The sequence below is a fragment of the Octopus sinensis genome, linkage group LG2 (assembly GCF_006345805.1).
Source record: "Octopus sinensis linkage group LG2, ASM634580v1, whole genome shotgun sequence".
Classification (NCBI taxonomy): Eukaryota; Metazoa; Mollusca; class Cephalopoda; order Octopoda; family Octopodidae; genus Octopus; species Octopus sinensis.
The window spans coordinates 138,589,524-138,611,922 of NC_042998.1; the positions used below are offsets into that span (position 1 = coordinate 138,589,524).

The 22,399-nt window shown below is 37.5% G+C and overlaps 1 protein-coding gene across 3 annotated transcripts in view; it reads right to left on the reverse strand.

The window, feature by feature from the left end:
* Nucleotides 1-15,328, reverse strand: part of LOC115232049 (galactose-1-phosphate uridylyltransferase) — a 74,026-nt gene extending 58,698 nt beyond the window's left edge. For 2 of the 3 annotated variants that reach the window (XM_029801930.2, XM_036499760.1), the window contains exon 1: nt 15,179-15,328. In XM_029801930.2, coding sequence (XP_029657790.1) covers nt 15,179-15,200 — 22 coding nt within the window. In that variant the 5' untranslated portion in view covers nt 15,201-15,328. The remainder of the gene's footprint in view (nt 1-15,178) is intronic. The other variant, XM_036499763.1, reaches the window with a different exon arrangement.
* Between the last annotated feature and the right edge of the window lie 7,071 nt (nt 15,329-22,399).

The following is a 22,399-nucleotide window of genomic DNA, read 5'->3' on the forward strand; positions in this document are numbered from 1 at the left end:
GTGCAACATTTCTAATTTTCTAATGTTTAGTTTGCAATATTTATTATTTTGCGTATCATTTATGAATGATTGGCATGAAAATGTACCTGGAAACTGAAACCTGTCAGCAGATCTGGCTTAAGAGCTCATCATTACTTTACAGAACTTGGCCTTGAATACTATATTTAATATTGATTTCTTACATCGATGCACAAGGCTTATTAATTTTGTAACTGAAGTAATAGAGTTAACTTAATCAACCTAGCATTTTACTTGTGTTCATCGACCTAAACAAAATTCACATCAGTTTGTTGAGATGAGATTAAATACTATAAGGTATTTAGTCTTGTTTTGCCCATCTCAGTTAATTATGGTATGTGTGTGGGTCTCTTTATATTTAACCACACAAGCATGACTGCATGGTTAAGAAGTTTGCTTCCCAACCACATGCTTTCAGGTTCAGTCCTACAGCCTAACACCTTTGGCAAGTATTTTTTAGCATAACCCTGGACTGATCAAAGCTTTGTAAGTGAATTTGGTAGATGGAAACTGAAAGAGAGAGAGAGAGAGTGTGCATGTGTGTGTTAGAACAATGGTTCCTTGACGGTGTCATTTGATTGCAATCCATCACAAAGGTATGTCTGGGCTTGTCATGTCTTGTGATATGTTACACAATATTTTTAAACAAATAGCTCACACTAGTTGTTACAGTGCACTTGGAATGATTCTGGATAAAAATTCACTCTGAAATCACACATTTGAAGGAGGATAAGACTTTCTTCAGAGCTGAAGGTTGGTTTTGACTGTTATTTTGCACAGATGAAAGATACAGCTACCCATTTCTAGCATCATAATGTCACAGCTTAAAGAGGTCAGGATTGCAGTGGTAAAAGCTATGAGCTGCGACATCTGCCCCCTTTGATCTTTTACTTGTTGTTATTGGCAGTGGTGATTAGTCAGGTCACTATTGTTGAGGTGAGTTTTTGCTGGCTGTCCTTTTTCCTAAGTTGAACATAATCAAATGTCAAAAAGATGAACAACGGCTGTCACCAATTTCATGATTTTTTTTTTATTGGCCTTTTCTTAAGTTGAGGGTCACCAATGTCACTGGTGTGAAGATGAACAGTGTCACCAATATTGCTGAGATTGTATGAGCTGGTCAGTAAAAGATATTAATAATTGCTGACTGGGAAAGAGAGATAAACTGAACTGCATCTGTAAAAGTTACTTATGAGACATTGCATGAATGTTTAGTTCAGTTTGTCGAAGAACCAGGAGTTGTCTGCACAGATGTCCAGAACTGTCTACAATAGCATGAGTGGAAGCAGGAATCATTCAGCTGCCTTCTTTTCTATGCAATAAATTGAATGCCAAAACAGTTTTTTTATAGAGGACAAGAACATTTAAGAAAATGATATCATGCTGCAGCCACACACTAATTGCGCAATTCATAGATTAATCACAGGAAACTATAGTGGTTCACACGTGGTGTCTGACAAGTATCTAGCAGTTATGTTTCAAATCACTGCTACAAATGCAAGACTTCAGATTTATTTAAATACTGCTGGTGTACCCAGTAATTCCCAGGGATAAAGATGTTCAATTGAAACGCCTTATTATTCTGATATATGAAAGCAATTTCGTTATAACTGCCACAAAAGGTGTATTTTCTATCACAAAAAAAGTACAAAAAACTGTCAGCTGGAGGAGGGAGAGATTGTTCGAGGTTGGCGAGAAAGGTTGTTGGGGCTTAGCGAAGGCATCTGAGAAATGTATAACTGCTGTCATTCACAGAAAAACTATTGTTTTACCATGAGAAAAATGCTGTTGAAGTGTTAAGTGAAATTTGGCAATCGATGATCGAATCCATGCTATGCCTCATGAAGCCACTACAAATACATTGTGCAAAAGTGTAACTGTAAAAATGCAGAATTATCGGAGTAATGGGCATTCAAAAAAGTATGTATGTACAGAAATGTATGAATGAAGTCTTTAATGTTTAAGATTCAAATTAAAGAAGTGCAATAATAATGTTTAGCAGTTCAAAACTGAGAGTAGTGAAATGCAGAATTAGGCCAGCTGATCGTGAAAAACAAATATTGATCGCTTCACTAAATCTGCAGGTGGTATGGGTTATTTCTCTTGGGTTTTTTAAATAAAATATTAGTAATATGTAGTAGATAGAAGGATCCACTAGAAGGGCTCTATTATGGATTTTTTCAACAATGGAAATATGTCACAAGATTTCCAGACATGAGTTCTACTCACATGTCAAATAAAGTATAAAAGTGATTTTATCTGCAAAAACTAGAAATAGGACACAAAAAAATCAATATTCAAAGTAATTGAACATACGCAATGAAATGATTATTTCCCTTGAGTGTTTAAAAACCAATATTGTACAGGTGCTATGAGCTATTTCCCTTGGGTGTGTAAAAAAATAGTTATGTGAGGTAGAGATAAAGGTCCCTTCCAGTAGCTGTATTATCAATTTTTTCAACAATCTAAGTATGTCACAAGGTTTCAAGACAGGAGTTCTACTCACGTGTCAAGTTTCATCATAATCAATAAAACAGTGTAGGAGGAGTTAGCTAACAACGTCACAAACACTCATCGATTTGTCACATATGTAGTAGATTGAGAGAAGAATATGTGATTTTCAACTTGTATAATGAAACGGTTTTATTCAGATGTCAAAACCAGATATATTTAATGATTCTGTTTTTTGGTAGGCCATGAATTTAAAGTGGGAATGAGAATATGTGAGGTTCACATGCTTATTAAGTACATTATGTGTATATTCATAAAGTGATTTATTTATGTCACATTTCAGTATAGTAAAGTGAGCAAAGGAGTGATGAAACATCTAAATTTAACTCAGGGAAATAGATTGACAAAGTGCAGGGCTTTGATTTATTTATACACCACCACCATTATCATCATCATCATCAACAACAAATGTCATCTTTACAATGTTTAATATTCTATGGTTGCATGGTTTGGATGGAGTTTGTTGGGGCAAGTTCTCTACAGCTGGATGTCTTTCCTGTTGTCGACCCTTGCCTGTTTTCAAGTATCCTAATGGCCTGACATGTTTTCATGAAAGATTGGACATGAAAGAGTTTGTAGGAGATGAAGATTTTAGTTGTCATGAAAAGTGATAAAAATCTGACGTTTTGGCCACAGATTTGTTCACAGAGTAGTCAAGTAATGGTCAGATATAATAGTATCCTACAGGTGTGGAACCAAAGGCCTTCTAAAAGAAGTAAAACTTATGAGGGGAAAAAAATTATTAAACTGGAATATTTTTTCATAAATTTCATTTTAATTAAAGCTTATTTTTTTCAAATAATTTGCAAATTTTAGAAACCCCCATTTGTATTTCTCTATCTACACTTTGTGGTATTTATTTAATTCTTTCCTTACTGTATTTCTGTTGAAATACAGTGTTTTTGTTTCAATTAATTTTGTAAGTAATTAAGAATTTTGAAAAATAATTTTGTCATTATTACGCTGGTGTTGGGAACAAATTAACATAGAATTTTTAGGGTAGGTTTTAATTCAGATCCCTTTAAAAGACAAAGAACCAGGAGTTGGCTTGGTATCAAAAAGGTTGTAACCACATGATTTTAGGATCAGTCTCACTGTGCAACATCTTGAGCAAGTGTCTTATACTATAACCCTGGCTGATCAATGTCTTGTAAATGAATTTGATAGACAGAAACTGTGTGGAAGCCTGTTATATCTATCTGTGTGTATGTGTGTGTTTGTTTCTTTGTTTCTTCAGGCATTCCACTGAACTTGTCATCAATAATCGATTGGTAAGGCATATTTTGCATGAAAACCTGCATTTCCACCCATAAAAATTGGTCATTGGGCAACAGCTAAAACTATGGGACTATGCAGCAGAATAATGCTGGAGAGAGAGGAGTCCAACTTCCAAGAACGTCTTTAGAAATGCATCAATGAACATGGACACTGCATGATGGATGTTGCTAATTCAGTATGAACACATCACATTGTTGTCAATAAAATTTGTTTGCAACTAAAATTCATGATTTTGTGAATTTTTCAAAAATGTTCATCCTCTCTACCCCCACCCCTGTATATATATATATAATATATGGCACGTAAAAAGCACCCACTACACTCATGGAGTGGTTGGCATTAGGAAGGGCATCCACCTGTAGAAACACTGCCAGATCAGACTGGAGCCTGGTGCAGCCTCCTGGCTTCCCAGACCCCGGTCGAACCGTCCAACCCATGCTAGCACAGAAAATGGACATTAAACGATGATGATGATGATGATGATGTGTGTGTCTTTATGTTTGTGTTTATCCCCACCCCATCACCGCTTGACAACCAGTCTTAGTGTGTGTATGTCCCCATAACTTAGCAGTTCAGGAAAAGAGACGAAAAGAATAAGTACTAGACTTAAAAAATAAGTCCCGGGGTTGATTTTACTTGATTAAAACTCTTCAAGATGGTGTTCCAGCATGGCCGCAGTCAAATGACTAAAACAAGTAAAAGAATATATATATTTATATGTGTGTGTATTTTTGTGCCTGTGTTTGTTTCCTCACCACTTGATAACTGGAGTTGATTTTGTTTACTCAGTGGTTTTATCAAAAGAGACATATAGAATAAGTACCAGACTTAATAAGTATGGGGGGGGGGGCAGTCAATTTGTTCAACTAAAAACCCTTCAAAGCAATGCCCCTACATGGCTACAGTCCAATAACTGAAATAAGTAAAAGGTAAAAGGTGCAGCTTGCAAATTCAGAGAAGCAGAAATTTTTGTAGACTATATAGAAGCAATGGAGATATTGTAGACTATTTGAGGCTGTTGCATATTTTTGAAAATTTCTTTTTCTTCAGATTGGCTTTTCTTATATATGCGTGTGTGTATATATGTGTGTGTGTGTGTATATATATATATATATATATATACATATGTGTGTGTGTGTGTATGTATGTATATATATATATATATATATACCACACACACACACAATGGGCTTCTTTCAGTTTCTGTCAACCAAATATACTCACAAGGCACTTTAGTTGGATGAACCTACAGTAGAAGATATTTGCTCAAGGTGCCATGCAGAGGAACAGAACCTGAAACCATGTAGTTGGGAACCAAACTTAATGACACATTGCACTATTGAAAAAGACTAGGTTGTCATGTGTCTCATAGTAAATGATTTCCAGGTCTCTCTGTTCAGGGAGAAGTGCATGTCTCACATAAAATATCTAGTTAAGGAGAGTGAAGGTGGTTGGTGAATAATGCGGAGAAAGAAAAACGTGAGGTGGTGGGAATCTTGGAGTATATCAAAATTTGTTAGAATATGGATCTCATAAGGACCTTAACAGTGCAAACAGCAACAAAGCAATTTTAACATTCAATCGTCCATTTATAAAATATGAAATAAGAAGTAGAAAAAAATTTGTGGCTGTGTAGTAAGAAGCTTGCTTTCCAACCACATGGCTCCAGGTTCAATCCCTTGGGCAAGTGTTTTCTTCTATAGCTTCATGCTGACCAACGCCTTGTGAGTGGATTTGGTAGAGAGAAACTGAAAGAAGCCCATTGTATATATATATGTATATATCTATGTGTGTGTCTGTGTTTGTCCCCCATCACCACTTGACAATTGATGTTGGTGTGTTTATGTCCTCATAACTTAGCGGTTCAGCAAAAGAAACAGCTAGAATAAGTACTACACTTTAAAAAAAAAGGACTGGGATCGATTTGTTTGACTAAAACCCCACTCAAGACGGTGCTCCAGCATGGCCACAGTCAAGTGACTGAAACAAGTAAAAGAATAAAAGAATGAAAGGAAAAGAAATAAAAATGAAAGAAGGAAAGAAGTGGAAAATTGAAAACAAAATGAAGAGTTAATATATTAACCCTTTAACATTCTGATTACTCTGTCAAATGTAACGCTTATTGATTCACATTCTTTTGAATTAATCAAGCATTATCTTGTAGCTTTGAGATTCCAATGATGTGATTGTTTCTTTTTAGAGTGACATTGTAGGGTAGGTGTGAGAGGCCAGATTCAGCTATATTGAACGTAAAACAGGTAGAATACATGGGTAAGGTATAGCCGGTTTAAATGCTAAAGGGTTAACAAAATCGTTGTTTTTAATTTCTTACAATGACATGTGTAAATCTCAAATTTACAAAGAATAAAAGAGGATTTTGTTTTCCACGTAGTCGGTTCAAGGAAGAGTATGGTTGCAAAACAGAAACAGTGGCAATCAATGCAAGGCAATTGTAAGAAAGATCTAAAATGAAAATAACAAAGTAAAAATTCTAAAAAAATCAATTGAAATTTTTTTTTTTCCTTTAATTGCACACTTTAACATAACCTATTTCTGAATACAATCTCTCTATTATTGTCCTCTCTCTATTATTGTCGTAAAATGAAAGTTAAAAACTGCAGAAATTATGTAAAACTAGCTGAACCCGTGAAAAATTCATGGAAATCTTTAAAAAATGTAAGCATCTGTAAATTATGTGCTGGTGCCATGAGAAATGTTTCTATATTGTGACAGTTACAGAATATAGAAAGAAGTGTAAAACTGATAACTAATAATCCAACCAAAATATCAGTTACGTAAACATAAACAGAATTACTATCTAGCCCTAAAATGCATCACACATATTCAAAGAACCTTCTTGGTTTAGTGGTACGGAACGTTCTTCTGGTATCCTTTTATTCTTTTACTTGTTTCAGTCATTTGACGGCGGCCATGCTGGAGCATTGCCCTTTAGTTGAAGAAATCAACCCCTGGATTAATTACCTGTAAGCCTGGTGCTTATTCTATCAGACTCTTCTGTCGAACAGCTAAGTTATGGGGATGCAAACACACTAACATCAGTTGTTAAACAATGGTGGTGGGGCAACAAACACACACATAAATATATATATATGAATGACTTCCTTCAGTTTCCGTCTACCAAATCCACTCACGAGGCTTTGGTTGTCCTGAGGCTATAGTAGAAGACACTCTTTAAAGTATACAGCTGAATTTTCTATAGCCACCTGTTGGCAACTTTTCTCCCCCAACCATTTTGTACGCGGTATCACCCAATTTTCTGGGCTCCTTTCATAGCTATACCCTGTTCAAAATTTGCATTAGATTTTGTTTGGAAGAAAAAAGGAAGCAAGTGGAGTTTATTTGTAGTTTGTAGAGAAAACATTAAACATGCCTGAAAAAAAAACATGGTGTTTCCCCACCAACTGAAAGACATGAAGAACTATGAAAGGAGAAATAAGTACTGGAAGTGGGGGAAAGAAGAGGGAACTAACACACAATCATTCTAGAACTCCCAGAATAAAAATGTAAACACCTGAAAGACTTTCCCTCTGTTCATTATTAAATGTCTTTCCCTCTTCTTCATTGCTAAATGTAAAGAAGCTAGAAAAGATTGATCGTATTTCAGTCTAATTGTCATTGTGCATGCCTGAGGCTTTCCTTTCTCTGTCGCTTCACTCCTTTTCTCTGCGGTTAAGAGAGTGAAGGTGTGTGGCTCAGTAGTTAGGGATATTTGGCCCATGATCATAAAGTCATGAATACAATTCCCTGCAGCATGCTGTGTTTTTGAGCAAAGTACTCTGCTTCACCTTGGTGCAATCCACTCAGCTGGCAAAAATGAGTTGTAGCTTAATCCAAAGGGGCCAGCCTTGTCACATTCTGTGTGAGGCTGAATATCTCTGAGAACTACCTTATGGTATGCATGTCTGTAGAATACTCAGCCACTTGTGTGTTAATTTTACAAGCAGACTGTTCCGTTGGTCAGATAAACAGGAACCTCGTTGACGTAATCAACAGTGTCAATTTTTAAAAAATGTAAAAGGAAAGGAAATGATCCATATCATAAGACAAAAATGTTGTGTTTAGTATAGGCAGTGAAAGTTAAGTTGAAATAATTGCTATTCTGTCAAGTATTCACCCTCGACTCACTCTCAGTTTCATAACAAGTCTGCACATCAGTGTTTATCTGGGGCCTAGGCCTCCAGATCTGTGAAACCTACAAATGCCAATGTTAGGACTAGATTAACATCCATAGTGACCCTAATGTCTAAAAACATTTAAAAACACAAAACGAACACCAACACCACCCATTGTCTCTTCCTCTCTCTCTCTGTCTTACTTCATCTCTGTCCTCTCTCTTGCTTTGCAACTCACTCCTTCCTTTGAAGTGTGACACATACCACAGATATGTACAAAAACAAACAAAACAAAGTGTATTAATATTACTGATGATCATTAAAAGGATAGCAACTGGTGCTCCCTTTGGTCAAAAAAATTTTACATATTAGAAAATATACGATCTGTTAGAAAACATAATATCAAAGGAAGAATAAGATGCTAATCCAATTTGGATTTTATATATAGCTTTACACCCACCTAAAGGCAATAGAAGATTTCTTAAAAAGAAATTAAAAAAAAAAAACAATTGAAAGAGTGTAATTAAGACCAAATTTCTTATGTCACACCAGCCAGTTTTTAAACCAGACATCAAAACAGTTAAAGAAATAAGATAGAATTTTGAGAGCCAACATGAAAGCTGGTGATCTATTGGGACAGGATAACTGTTTTGTTACCTTACAATTTTTGTGTAGGCGGGGGAAGATTTAGTATTAGGTTTTGTTCTTTTAGCCCCTTAGCTAATTTTGATTAAATCAATGAACAAAAGCATTTCAACCATTGCTTAAATACCTACACTTTTACACTATATGCATACACAATTAGGCATGTAATCTGTCTTACCATATATACGTGTGTGTGTCCCCACACATATATATATATATTTAGATATATGCACATATATATATATATATAAATACATACATAGATATATATATCATCATCATTTAACGTCTGTTTTCCATGATGGCATGGGTTGGACAGTTTGACTGAGGATTGGCAAGCCATGAGGCTGCACCAGGCTCCAATCTGATCTGGCAATGCTTCTACAGCTGGATGCCCTTCCTAACGCTAACCACTCCGAGTGTAGTGGGTCTTTTTATGTGCCACCAGCATGGGAGCCAGTCAGGCAGCACTGGCATCAGCCACAACTACAATTTCTATTTGATTGTGATTTGATTTGATTTTGATTTACTTGACTCAATAGGTCTCCTCAAGCATGGCATGTCGCCCGATGATCCAAAGATACTTTTTTTTCAGTGGGCTGGTTATGTGACACTGGTGTAGGCTATGGTTGTGATCTCACTTTACTTGCCAGATCTTCTCAGTCACACCATATCTCCAGAGGTCTTGGTCTTCCATCATTGCCTCTGTGAGGCCCGATGTTCGAAGGTCATGCTTCACTACCACATCTCATGTCTTCCTGGGTCTCCCTCTACTACAGATTCCTTCCACTATTTGGAAGTGACACTTCTTCACACAACTCTCCTCATTCATACATAGTACATGACCATACTAGCGCAGTTGTCTCTCTTGCATGCCACATCTGATGCTTCTTATGTCCAACATTTCTCCCAGGGTACTTACACTCTGTCATGTGTACACCCTGACATTACACATCCAGCATATCATACTAGCTTCATTTCTTTCAAGCCTATGCAAGTCTTCAGTAGTCACAGCCCATGTTTTACTGCCGTGAAGCATGGCAGTTCGTACACATGCATCGTACAATCTGCCTTTCACTCTGAGCGAGGGGCCCTTTGTCACCAGTAGAGGTAGGGAAGAAAATAAAGAATGTGTAGCGGCTAGCAATCTATCATGGCAAATGCCGGACAGAAGGGTCACACAGAAGGGGAGATAATAAAATAGTGGTGATCCCAAAATGAAGGTGCGTGTGTGTGTGAATAAGAGAGTTTGTATGTGTGTGTAGAAGGCTGGTGATCTTGATGTGTGCATGGGTATGCATAGGTGTGAAAATGTGGGTCTGGGAAGTGGTCAGTGCTGATGTGTACATGATGGTGTGTCATGATATGATGTGTTGTGTGGTATGGTGGTGTAAGGTGTAGTGGTTTGTGGTGTGGTGTGATGGTGTTAGGAGGTAAGAGTGGGGAAAGCAAGGGTGGGGTGTGGGTTAGGCTGAGGGTGGTGGTAGAGGTGGGGTATGTGGGTAGGCAGAGGGTAGGATATGTAGAAGTGGGTGGGATGGAGGATAGGGAAGGGGGGATATGTAGGGGTGGGGTGGGCTTACAAGAGAAGGGTGACAATAAAGGGGGAGGAGATGAGTAGGAGTGAAGAGGAGTCGGAGCAAGAGAGGAAAGGGGCGAGGGGAGGAGGTTAGATGAAGAAGGGAGGAGAGTTGAGCCCATGTGGTGCAAAGGAGCAAAGAGAAAAGATTAATCCCCATTCATGGCGCAAACGGGAGTCCAGATAGCCCTTGTGCAAGGACAATCCGAACACGGACAGGTGTTCCAGTAGAGCAGAAATGGTGCGAAACCGGGGTGTCATTGCTGAGTCAGATGTCTCGGAGGTGTTCTGCGAACCGGTCAGCCAAGCGGCGTCCCATTTGCCTGATGTATAGAGAAGGGCAGAGAGAGCAGGAGATGTAGTAGATGATATTAGTAGCAGTGCAGGTGAAGGAGTCAGTGATGTGATAGGGTCAATGATGGGTGCCGGAGAGGAGGGTGGTGTTGGAGAGGTAAGGACAAGTGCGGCAGCATGGGCAGGAGCAGGGGAATGAGCCAGGTTGGGAGGCTGGGTTAGGGAAGAAGCTGTGAACCAAGAGGTCTCGTAGGTTGTGGGTTCGTTTGAAGGAGAAGGGGTCAGTTAGAGAAGATGTGTGAAGTGGAGGGGTTGGACTGTGGACTGGAGTTGCCGGAAGGCTCAGAGAATGGTACAAGGATCATGTGACGAAACATATATACATATACATGCATATATATACATACATATATGCATATACATACATATACGTTGTCAGCTTTCCACAGCCAGCAAAGGCACTGACTATCACAGCCTGTGAAGACAGGTACGCTAATCAAAGCATCAGAGACGCCACTTCTCAGTGCATAACTCATTTTCATAATGTCAAGGAATCATGTTCTTTTCTTTTTACAACACTTCTGGTACAGGGAGCACAAGATTTTGCTACAGAACCCCAGGTACAAAATCAGTACATTAGTATTCACAGCACTGATAACAACAGCTGTGCTGTCTGACTCAGCTACATGAAGTGTGTGGAGCAGGAGTTGTATGTCACCTTCTTCTGGTGATGACTTTAATTCAGAGACCTCCTCTCACCTGTCTGTCACGATCTTGAAGCAGAGGTTCATCACGTTACAAAAAGATCTTTGTCCCCCAGTTTTGCCCAGGAACTTTATCAGACTTGCTTTGTTGGGAGGGCTGCTGAGCAACTTACACCACTGCTGGATAGTATATCCAGATGCTATGCTCCTAAATTGGATTCCTATTTCTGATCCGCTGTTAATCTTTACTGCAATTTTATGGATGTTTCCTTGTAATAATCAAAGGCAACATCAAGACAATGACTGTGGGCTCCTTCATGGAGAATGTGGGTCATCAATGAGTCTGATATCTGCGAGGTCTTGTCACTTCCTTTCAGTTTTTGGACCAAGCTCATCTCATTAATAACTGTTACTGATGAACTTAGAAGAATTTCTGATGGGGCAACATTCTTTTCCAACTCTCTAGCTAGGGATGCTTTGTTGGTCTTACGAAAAGTTCCATCACCATGGGCAAATGCAAATGGTAGAGAGCCCAAAGGGTGAGCCAGTACATCAGCTATATCTAACTTTATGCTACAAGGATAATGCGACCAAATAAGTCCCAGTCAGCTTGAAAACCACATCCTTGGCATGCTCTTGAGTGCATGGTTCCTTTCTGATGTCCAAAAAAGTTTCCGGGGATTGGATATCCGCTTCATCTTTCTTGATCCTTGACTGACTGAGGTCAGGGTGGTTCAAGGGCTTGTGTTTTCCTCCATTTCTCATATCTCTCAGTTGCCACAAGTATGAGCTGTGATACTCTGAGGTTAAAAAGAACCTAGCCACTGCTCCAGCTTTTAGACTGAATCCTTTCATGCCACCAGGAGTTTGGGTGTCCTTGTTAACTGTCTCTTCAATTATTTGGTCCACTGGTATACGTCCAAATGGATTTTGTTCTGCAATCTGGACTGTGAAACTACCATTCATGAAGTGTGCATGGACTTCAGGATGTTCTATGTGGAGTCGAGACATCATTGCATAGTAGTAGGTCAGGAATCAAGCATAGTTCACCTTGTCATAGGCAAAACACCATGGGATCATCTTTCGGATGGAGGCAGGATGGAGGATCCAGTCGCCTTCTCTGGAAGCTTGTATTAGGCCAAGCTTGATCACCACCATGTCTATGTATGACATCCAGAAAGCCGACAGACTGTACATGCATCTAAGAGATTCAAGGTAGGTTTGAAACAGCTCCAAGATCCTTGTGCAAGTCTCATTTCCAAGAACTTCTTGAAGTACATCTGGCTGACACTGCTTTGAAAGTAGCCTATGGCCTTCAATGTTTCTGCTAGGTGAGGCACATCTTCTGCATGACTGTCCTCTATCCATGGGAGAAACCCTTTCCAGGCAAGCCTCATTAATGCTTTATACATGAACTTGTGTACTGTGATTGCACAGTTGTACTTGTGACCTTCCATGATCTCAGCCACTGATCCATCTGCAGTGATACCTGATTCAACACACATATCCCTGATCCCTGCATCTTGAAACTGCTTGCCAATGATAGAAAGGAAGTTGCTAATTGTGTGGTAAATTCCCATTCTGATGATCATGTTCCCATACTTGTCTTTTTCCTTCACTATTTCAGCTGCCTTGGCATACAGTGTCCTGGACAACTGTGACATCAATGTGGATCTTGATGTTGAATCATGTCCAGCTGCTTGTTGTCTGGTTCCCTGAGTCAGACATTTGAGTCAAAATTCAAACATAGTTCTTCCTTTTTGCATTTTTGACCTGTTGGTCACTGTTGATTTCTAGTGTCTCAGTCTTGGGTGGTCCAGCTCACTGCCCAACATTATAGATCAGTAGCAGCAATGGAGAAGGATTAATGCTTCTTTTCTTGGACTTGGTAACTACAGATACAACACTCTGTAGCATGGGCCCTGAAACTCTAGGCTGGGAAGTGATGCCGTTGACCCTGTGGGAGGTGCCTCCACCACTAAGAGTATATTCAAGGCAGTCAATATTGTCCCAAGCCACAATTGTGAATACACCTGGGCACATGTTTACGGGCAGTGGTGTGCCATTTTCTGAAACTTCCAGCTTCTGGATGCAAAGGACTGTATCTATCTTTTCAAGCTGTGAGTAAGACTGTGTCCAAAGTGATTCAGTATCCATATCAGTTCAGTGTTTCCTGTAAGAGACTTCATAGCATATGGTAGAAGTATATGCTTTGGTGGCTTTGTTTTGCCACAGGTAACAGCAAACAGCAGGTCACTTCCAAAAGAAGTAACAAGACACTTGACCCTTTCTGAGGGATTTGTACACTCATTTTCCCCAGTCAGCAAGGAATAGAGAAATTTGGTAACAGTGTTGGGAATGGCATTTTGCTCGGTGCTTGGTAGCCATGTTTGACTGAAGTCTTGTTTCTTTATCTGCTGTCTTAGCTGCACTGCTGCTTTGACTAGAGAATCTTCAGACAGAATTGTCTTTAATTCTTGCTGCTACTGATCCAGTCTGTGGTGTTTTTTGACAAGATTATCCATGGAAAGACTGTTTGGGTATACAAGGAGCTTCTTCTTGTCATTCTAATTTCTGCTAGATGTGTGAATAATGTTATGTGTTGTAGTCATCATGCGCAAAAGTACTTCAGTATGAACATTGGTGAAATTTCATAAATCTGAAAAAAAAAAAGCTACCGAGCTGAAAGAGTTATCACATAGTGACCCTATAAACATTTTAATACCACTTAGGTGTATTCAAACCAGATGGTACCATTAGCTGACGTGGCTCATGGACTATAATCACTTTCTTAGCCTACAGGTTTTTCTGCTCCACGCAAGTGTGCATCCAATAGCTGAGTGCTCATGCAACATTTCCTCGGAGCCATTTAAATGTTTAAAGTGCAAAAACGTGACAGCCTAGTCTTGAATTTGTGTCATGCATATAAACAAACATTTTGTTGTATATGTACTCAAACATATCTTTCCTGCTTTCAGTCATGAACAGCCCTGCCTAGGGCGAATTTTACAGTAGGCTTCCAGCTTTGCATAAATAAGTGTATCCACTCAACCTGATATATCAAATTGCATATCAGGTGTTAGCACTATATGAATATACTTTACTACACTTACAGGCAGACATAGCTAGAGACTGACTGAGAGAGAGAGAGAGAGAGAGAGAGAGAGGAGTGAGAAGAGAGGAGACAGACAAAGACAAAGAGATTAAGCTACCTGGGGCATAACTACAGTTTGGTGCCCCCAACTTTGGATCCTCATTACTTTCTGAAAATTAAACCTATTTTTGATGAAATTTCGAAAATATGTTTGCGATTATGTAGATTACGATTATGTTGATAAGATTTAGAAAAAAAAATACAGGATAGAGAGTTAGATCATTCCTCTCCCGGCCTCGATTCCATAACCAATTTTGTAACATTAGCATTTCTTAATTTTTTTTTATTCGGATTTATATTAAAAACTTCACATAACGCGAAGTGCTTTTTCGATAATGGATTTCTACAAAATCTCATTTTAAACTATGTATTTTAAAGAAAGTTAAAGGAAAGAAGGCCGAGATAGGGAAAGAAAATGACCTGAAATTCATCAACAAAAAATATTACCGACATATTCTCAAATTTACACACTTGAAAACCTATCTTCGTAAAATTTACTTTAAAGAAATAAGCATTTCCCAGTAAGTTATTAGAAAATAAAGGCGGGGGAAGAGCACCTGTAATTATACCCTATCTAGTCTAATTTATAATGCCCCTTTTTATCTGTCCCTCCCAGAGAGAGAAAGAAATAAAATAAATACAATGTTCTTGTTTTATTTTAAGCTACTTCAGACCGCGTACTTCTCGACGATGCATTTAAGCATAAAATATTACAGTTATAAATATAAATATAAGCTAAGACAATGTCAGACAATACCACGAAGATATAATTATGTGACTTTTTTTCTTCGTCAAGATTAATGTGTTTTCAAAGACTACTTTATTAATAATATAATTGCAAAATAACTACGAAGATACTGACCATTGGGATCAAATGTTTCCATAATTCTTTCAAAGTTTATTCTTTACAAAAACATATATTGACTTCCTCGCGAAAAAGCAACATAGAAGCACGCGGCAAACTAATTACATTCCCAGGGTAACTTGCCAGATATACTTCCGGAAATTCAAAGCTATATTTAGACTGACAAATTAGTATCGGCTTTGTCGCAATGTCTATGGGAAAAGTGTATACCTTCCTGAAAGTATGTTTACCCGGACCCGGCGGAAGAGTATAGAAGTGAAGGTGAACTAATGGATAGTGTTTTTTTTTTCAATTGTTAGTCTGTAGGAAGAGTAATACCCATTTCTATGAGGCCGGTGATATTGATACAATTAATATTTTTGTGTAAACTGTTGCATATCGACACTTATGAAAAGACATAAGCAATAAGGGAATTCCAGATGGACGAAATTCTGAAGAGAACGAACTGAGTATCGTGATTAGTGCAGGGTTTTGGACACAACAAGGATCATAAGAAGAGGAGATTTGAGTGGATTGAGAGTAGCCAAGTGGAGCTGAGGTAAAGAATACACACACCACCTGTTTTTGGCGTAACCCTAACCTTAAACACCGGGTGTGCGTATTCTTTACCTTCGCCCCTGAGTGATACAAAACTAACCAACTCTGAGAAACTGAGGTCATTATAGCAACATTAAAAAAAGTAATGGGAGGTGACAGCACATTTATAAAAGAGGGGTGGAAGTGAGTCTGTGGGTGATTTTATACCAGACAATGGAGTGGTTTTCTCTAGACGAAATGTGTGTAGCAGCATCACTGTCTCAGGTGGGGATGGGATCAATATTCCATTGTAGAAAGCTTTGTATGGTAACAGCAAATGTTGGGTGTTGAAATATTCTCTGGCCCTGAAAAGTAGGGCCAGTCTTTGGGATACAGTCCTTGCCAAGTTAAGGATATGGTTTGCCATATGAGGTCCTAAGTAACTTTGGAGCCTAGCATTTGGAGCAACAGTCAGGGTTCTAGATGAGTGCTGCTTATGTTTGGATGGGTGTGATAGCATTTTCTTGAAATTTATAATGCTTGAGCTTTTTGCCATTAAAAGAGTCAATACCGACAAGGTCTTACTGGAGGATGTCTTCAAGAGTTTGTTCAAGGAATCAGTGCAGGTTTGAAATGTGGTGTCTAGATTGTAGATGGGGAACATGCTTGGTATAGGCTAAGAAGGAATGAAGGATCATATCATCTGTACAAAAGTGTACAAGGGTGGACATAATGGCAAGGAAGTGATCATTGATTTATAGAAGAAAAAGAATAGGGAAGAAAACAAAACCCTGGGGTACACCAGAATTAATTGAAAGAGCTCTGTCAATACATTCTTAGATGGATAGGAAGCTACCAATCCAACTACTGATACATCGTTGTAGATTTTGCCATGCTGCGGGGTGACGGCAATGCTTTTAATGAACTTCTCTAAAGTTAAAGCTTACTGGTAAGCAACATGAGATAATAGGTCCCAATGGACCTGGCTCTATGGAATCCATACAGATGGTCAATAAGGAGAGAGAGAGAGAGAGGACAACATCATTGTAAAGGATTGTCTCCATTATCTTGGAGATTTTAGAAGTGACTACCATAGGACAATATTTGGCTGAGAAGGTTTATTTTTCATGAGAACTAGACACATTAAAATGTGTTTCCAAAGGCCAGCACATCTTCATAGTAACAGACTGAAAAGTTTGAAGAATATAGAGGCAATATCTGAGTGTAATGGAAGAGACATTCTTAGAACCAGTTGTTTCATTGGTTTGAAGCAACCAAGATATTCATAATTGATGTAGGAACGTGTATGGTATGGAGCTTGATGAGATGGACGGTGATAGATTTGGAGGAGTTTGAAAGGTGAGAAAGCCTGAGGGCCATGCAGTACATGAAGGCTTTTTTACAGTACAAACAATGGCCTTGCAAGAGTTGTGTTGTTTGGTGAATGCCACTCAGATGTTGAGAGTGGGGTGATATTTTCAGATGGTGAGACTTGAAGTTTAAAAGGGTGGATGTGGGATAATGTTTTCTTGAGGTATGTAGTAATTGTGTTTTTATGCTATTGAAAGAAACAAGATTGGTATGACCCCAGTGGAAGATGTTTTTAAAGTTACTGTTCATGGAGTGGTCAGCACACATTTTGTGTGAGGTGTCTCAGTTGCATGTTGAGATGCTTGAGTGCAGAAGGAAGGAATAAAGGGTGCTAACATTTGTACTGAAGTGGACATTGATGGCAAGCTGGTTAATTTTGTATAGAAGCATGGGGTTGAGATGAGCTGGAAGGAAAGGGCTATGATGACAACAGTCAAGCAGCTTGACCAGAACAGGAAGGGTGAGAGAAGTGAGGGAAGGAAGACCAGGGGTCAGCTCTCTTTTGCCTTGGGTGCTCATGACAAATGGATGTAAGGCAAGTGAGCTGATAGGGATGGGCACTAACAGGGATGCGCAGGCTGGGCACAAGTTTTGGGTTGAGTACAGCTGGATGGCAAAACAATGAGGAGGCAGGCAAGTTGTTTCTTATTCCCCTGCATTACAGTTCCCTCACACAATATGAAGAAAGAGTGCAGAGGACAAAGCAAAATTCTGCAAGTAGAATTAATAGGGACATGCTACAATAATGCAATCTGACAGGACGCTGTTACTCCAGGAGAAAAGAAATGGATGGAATCTACAATTAAACAGTTTGCTACAATGCTGGTTATGATGAAAGCTAATTCAAATGTTAATAACAGATCAGTCTGTTAATGACACCCATCAATGAGGTGATGGTGTTAAAGATGGTCAGTTTTAGTTTGCCACCCCCAAAACAAATAATTTCATCAACAGGTTTCTATATAGTTTTTATCAAACAAATTTGACATGCAAAACTATGGCCAACCCCTGGTCAATGGTAGAAGATACATTTTCCAAGGTGTCATAGAGTAGTCTGGAATCCTAAGAGAAACCAGGTAGTTGGGAAGCAAACATTTTAACCACATAGCCATGTCAGCACCCATTTGAACTAAGAGTATGTGAGCAAACAATCCACTACAAGGTCAACCATTTTGCCTCTGTTGCACTTTTAGTTAAATAATAATTATAGAAAACAGCTTGCATTTTAATTAAAATATTAAATATTTACTTCATAACATTTCATAGATCAAATCCACTACAAGGTCAACCATTTTGCCTCTGTTGCACTTTTAGTTAAATAATAATTATAGAAAACAGCTTGCATTTTAATTAAAATATTAAATATTTACTTCATAACATTTCATAGATCAATAAAAAAATTTCTCGTCATGTAACACATCCTAATTCTATGAAAGTTTACAGCCACAAATCAATGTGAACAAATGGCTGAACTAAAAAAAAGTCAGTCAGTCGACTATAGTCTATAGTTTGTGAGGTTCATAAGTGCACAGTAAGAGGCACAACCTTCCATCATCTTTTTCAATGATATATATATACACACACACACATAAAGACATATATATACATATATATATATATATATATATACACATATACATACATATAAATAAATATACATATATATATATACACATATATATGCACACATATATATATATACATACATATATATATATATACATGCATATATATATATATATACATACATGCATATACATATATATATATATATATATATAATGTGAAATCGCAGGAAGGTTAATGGAGGAACTAGTATTTTTGTGTGGAAGATGCACAAGAACCTTAAAGAAATTCTGGTGATGATTCTCACCCAGAAGAAAATAAATCTCTCGTGAGATTTTTTTTTTTGTAGCAATTTTGTGCCAACCAAGGTTTGAGTTCACTGTAATGTAAAGGGCTACAAAGAAAGAAAAGAAGGGCCTACAAATTCAAAAGGTGTTGATTTTCAGAATGCATAAAGGACTGAATATCATAGACCAGAGGAAAACAAGACATTGGCAGTGAGTTCTTGAGAATAGCAACTCAAGGAAAGAAGTTATTAAAATAACTGACAGAGTCAAGACTATTGAATAGGTTGCAAGACGCAACGAAAATTTTAGGAAAATAAAAATAAGAAATAAGTGGAAATTTTACTGGTAAGTGTGTTAAATTATAAGGCACAAAAAGAAAATGACTCTCTCCAGACACAACAGAAAATAAAAGGACTTATGGCTAACAAGGAGCTCAACAGAGAAGCAGGTGACATGTTTAACAGTCTTGACAGAGAGTACTATAAAATATTACTTCATCCCTTCTCAATAATTTCTTTCTCTTCCATCACTCAACTGTCCTTTTTTCCATTTTATAGTTTCACATACTTCAAATTTTTAATATGCTTTTTAAAATTTAATTATGTGTGCAAGTGTATGAATGCAGAGACATGATGGCTTTATATCATGTTGAATTATTTCACTTTAATGATATGTATCAAATCAAACGCGCCAAAACAATTTTTCAAAGATGTTGACACTGATCATGAGTTTAATTAAATAATTAATTATATTTTTAAAAATTCAATCGTTGACTTCCTTTTTCTTTTTCGTATATTGTTTATCATGTAATCATACAGAACTATTTTATAAATGCCTACTTTAATATCTGTTAACTTTCGTGTATTTGTGCAAGAGAGAGAGACCTTTGAAATGATCTGTAGATCTTTTATATTGTTTCTATCTTCCCTTTATTTATATTCTTGTTATTTATCATCTTGTACTGTTATCAGATATTCTATCATATTACTTTTTACTATTTTACCTTTCATTTGTCTCAGTCATTAAACTGCAGGTATGCTGGGGCACCAATTGAACTTGAAGAATTTTAGTTGAACAAATCAACCCCAGTTCTTTTTTTTTTTTTTAAACCTTGTACATATTCTATTGGTCTCTTTTGCCAAACCGCTAAGTTATGGGAACATAAACATACCAACACTGATTGTCAAGCAATGGTGAGGTACAAACACAGATGCAAACACACACACACATATACATATATATGATGAGTTTCTTTCAGTTTCCATCTACCAAATCCATTCACAAGGCTTTGGTCAGCCTGGGGCTATGACAGAGGATACTTGCCCAAGGTGCCACACAGTGGAACTGAACCTGGAACCATGTGGTTTGGAAGCAAACTACTTACCACACAGCCATGCCTGTGCCTATGAATATATTTTTATTATAAATAATTTGCAAGGCAGTGAGCTGGCAGAATTGTTAGCATGTCAGACAAAATGCTTAGCAGAATTTCTCCTGGTTCTTTATGCTCTGAGCACAAATCCTGCTGAGGTCTGCTTTGCTTTTCAGAATCAATGAAATAAGTACCAGTCAAGAATTGGGATTGATGTAATTTCTGACAATGTGCCAAAATTAGAAAGAATTATTAATAATTTGTTTATTAATTTTTAAAGATTTTGAAAGATTTGTGATTTTCTTTCAGGTAGCCTTGGCATGAAAATATTCTTTTCTACTCTAGGCACAAGGTCTGAAATTTTGGTGGAGGGGGCCAGTCAATTAGATCAACCCCAGTACACAACCGGTACTTAATTTATCAACCCCGAAAGGATGAAAGGCAAAGTCGACTTTGGCGGAATTTGAACTCAGAATGTAAAGACAGACAAAATACTGCTAAGCATTTCGCCCAGCATGCTAACATTTCTGCCTTCTTGGCATGGAAATATTACTTATTACTCTGTAAAGTGGTTGCAAAAAAGTGGAGACAATGCTACGTTAAGAGGAAAGAACCCTCCGTGTTGTCTTGTCAAGGACATAACAAATTCTATAGTGCTGGTGTCCTGATAAAATGTACCCAGTTCACTCTATAAAGTGGTTGATGACAGGAAGGACATCTAGCTATTGAAACCAGACAGCAGCAACTCTGAATAAAAACTTCTCCAACCTATGTAAGCATAGAAAGTGGGCCTAAAATTATGATGATATTGCTTGGAGAGTAACTTTTCAGACTTGGTTGATGTTTGGAACAAACTCTCCTTAAATACATTTATTTTAGTTATGGTAATAATTAATTTTTGTGATAACAGTGTCCTGGAACAAAATAGATTTCTTACCAAAAGGTTGACTACATATAACACACACACTCACAGACATGTGAATGTTTGTGTATATGAATATAAGGATAAGAAAAATTGAAACAAGGAAGATAGTCTTAAGTAAAAATGTTTAAAAGAATTCCACAGAACAAAAGGGATAGTTTATTGGACCAAACCCCCATTGTTTGTAGTGCTAAAGATGTCTAATGAAAAGAAGAAAAACAAAACAGTACATTTAAAAATTCTCACTAAAACTTTTGTTCAAAGCACATTGTAAAACATGTGATTAAGAAATTGAATATATCACATGGAAATGAGATTGCCAAATTATTCTGTGGGGAAGAAGCCAAGTTATTTTCTCAAAAGTACAAATGTATATAAAAGCATGTTTATATGTGTGTGTGTGTGTGTGTGTACACATATGTACATATTAATATGCACTGATTTTCAAACACACACACGTGTGTGTGTGTATATACACAATGTTTACAAACTTGTACACATGCACAGACATTTGTATATATGGTTGTATTTAAAATAATGTGCTTGTTATATAAAATACTCACGTGCATTACATGTATAAATATATTTTCCAATTCAGTTGTTATTTATATATATAATTCTTTAAAAAATAAATAACATTTGCAGTGAAGGAGATTCCTCACTTTTGCTTTATTTTAATATATACATGGTTTGATCAATAAGTATCCGGACTGTTGCCATTGGTAATGAAGCTAAAGTATCCAGAGTGACGCTGCAAGGTACAGATTGACCTTAAACTCTGCTGTGCATGTACACTAAGTTTTGACATTCTAGCTCACTTCTTTTGTTTACAGCAGTGTTTGGAAGGAAGGTGTGTAGCATGTTATCGTTGCATTGACTCTGACAGAGAAAGTTGAGCAGAAAATCTGCATCAAATTTTGCCAAAAGCTTGGTGATACCTGCTCAGAAGCCTATGCAAAGTTTTCAAAAAGTTTCCATCGTTCTTGACACAATCAAGGATATCTTGTGCAACTGAAACCTGAGTGTCTTTTTGGTCAGCTGAAAGCAGTTTTAGCACAAACTTGGCAGACAAACATCTCCTACCCACATCTTCTGTGATAATGGACTAAACTGAACCATAACTAATCTGCACATCCTCTGATAACTTGCAGATGGTGATTTCCATTCACAGCTGTACACACATC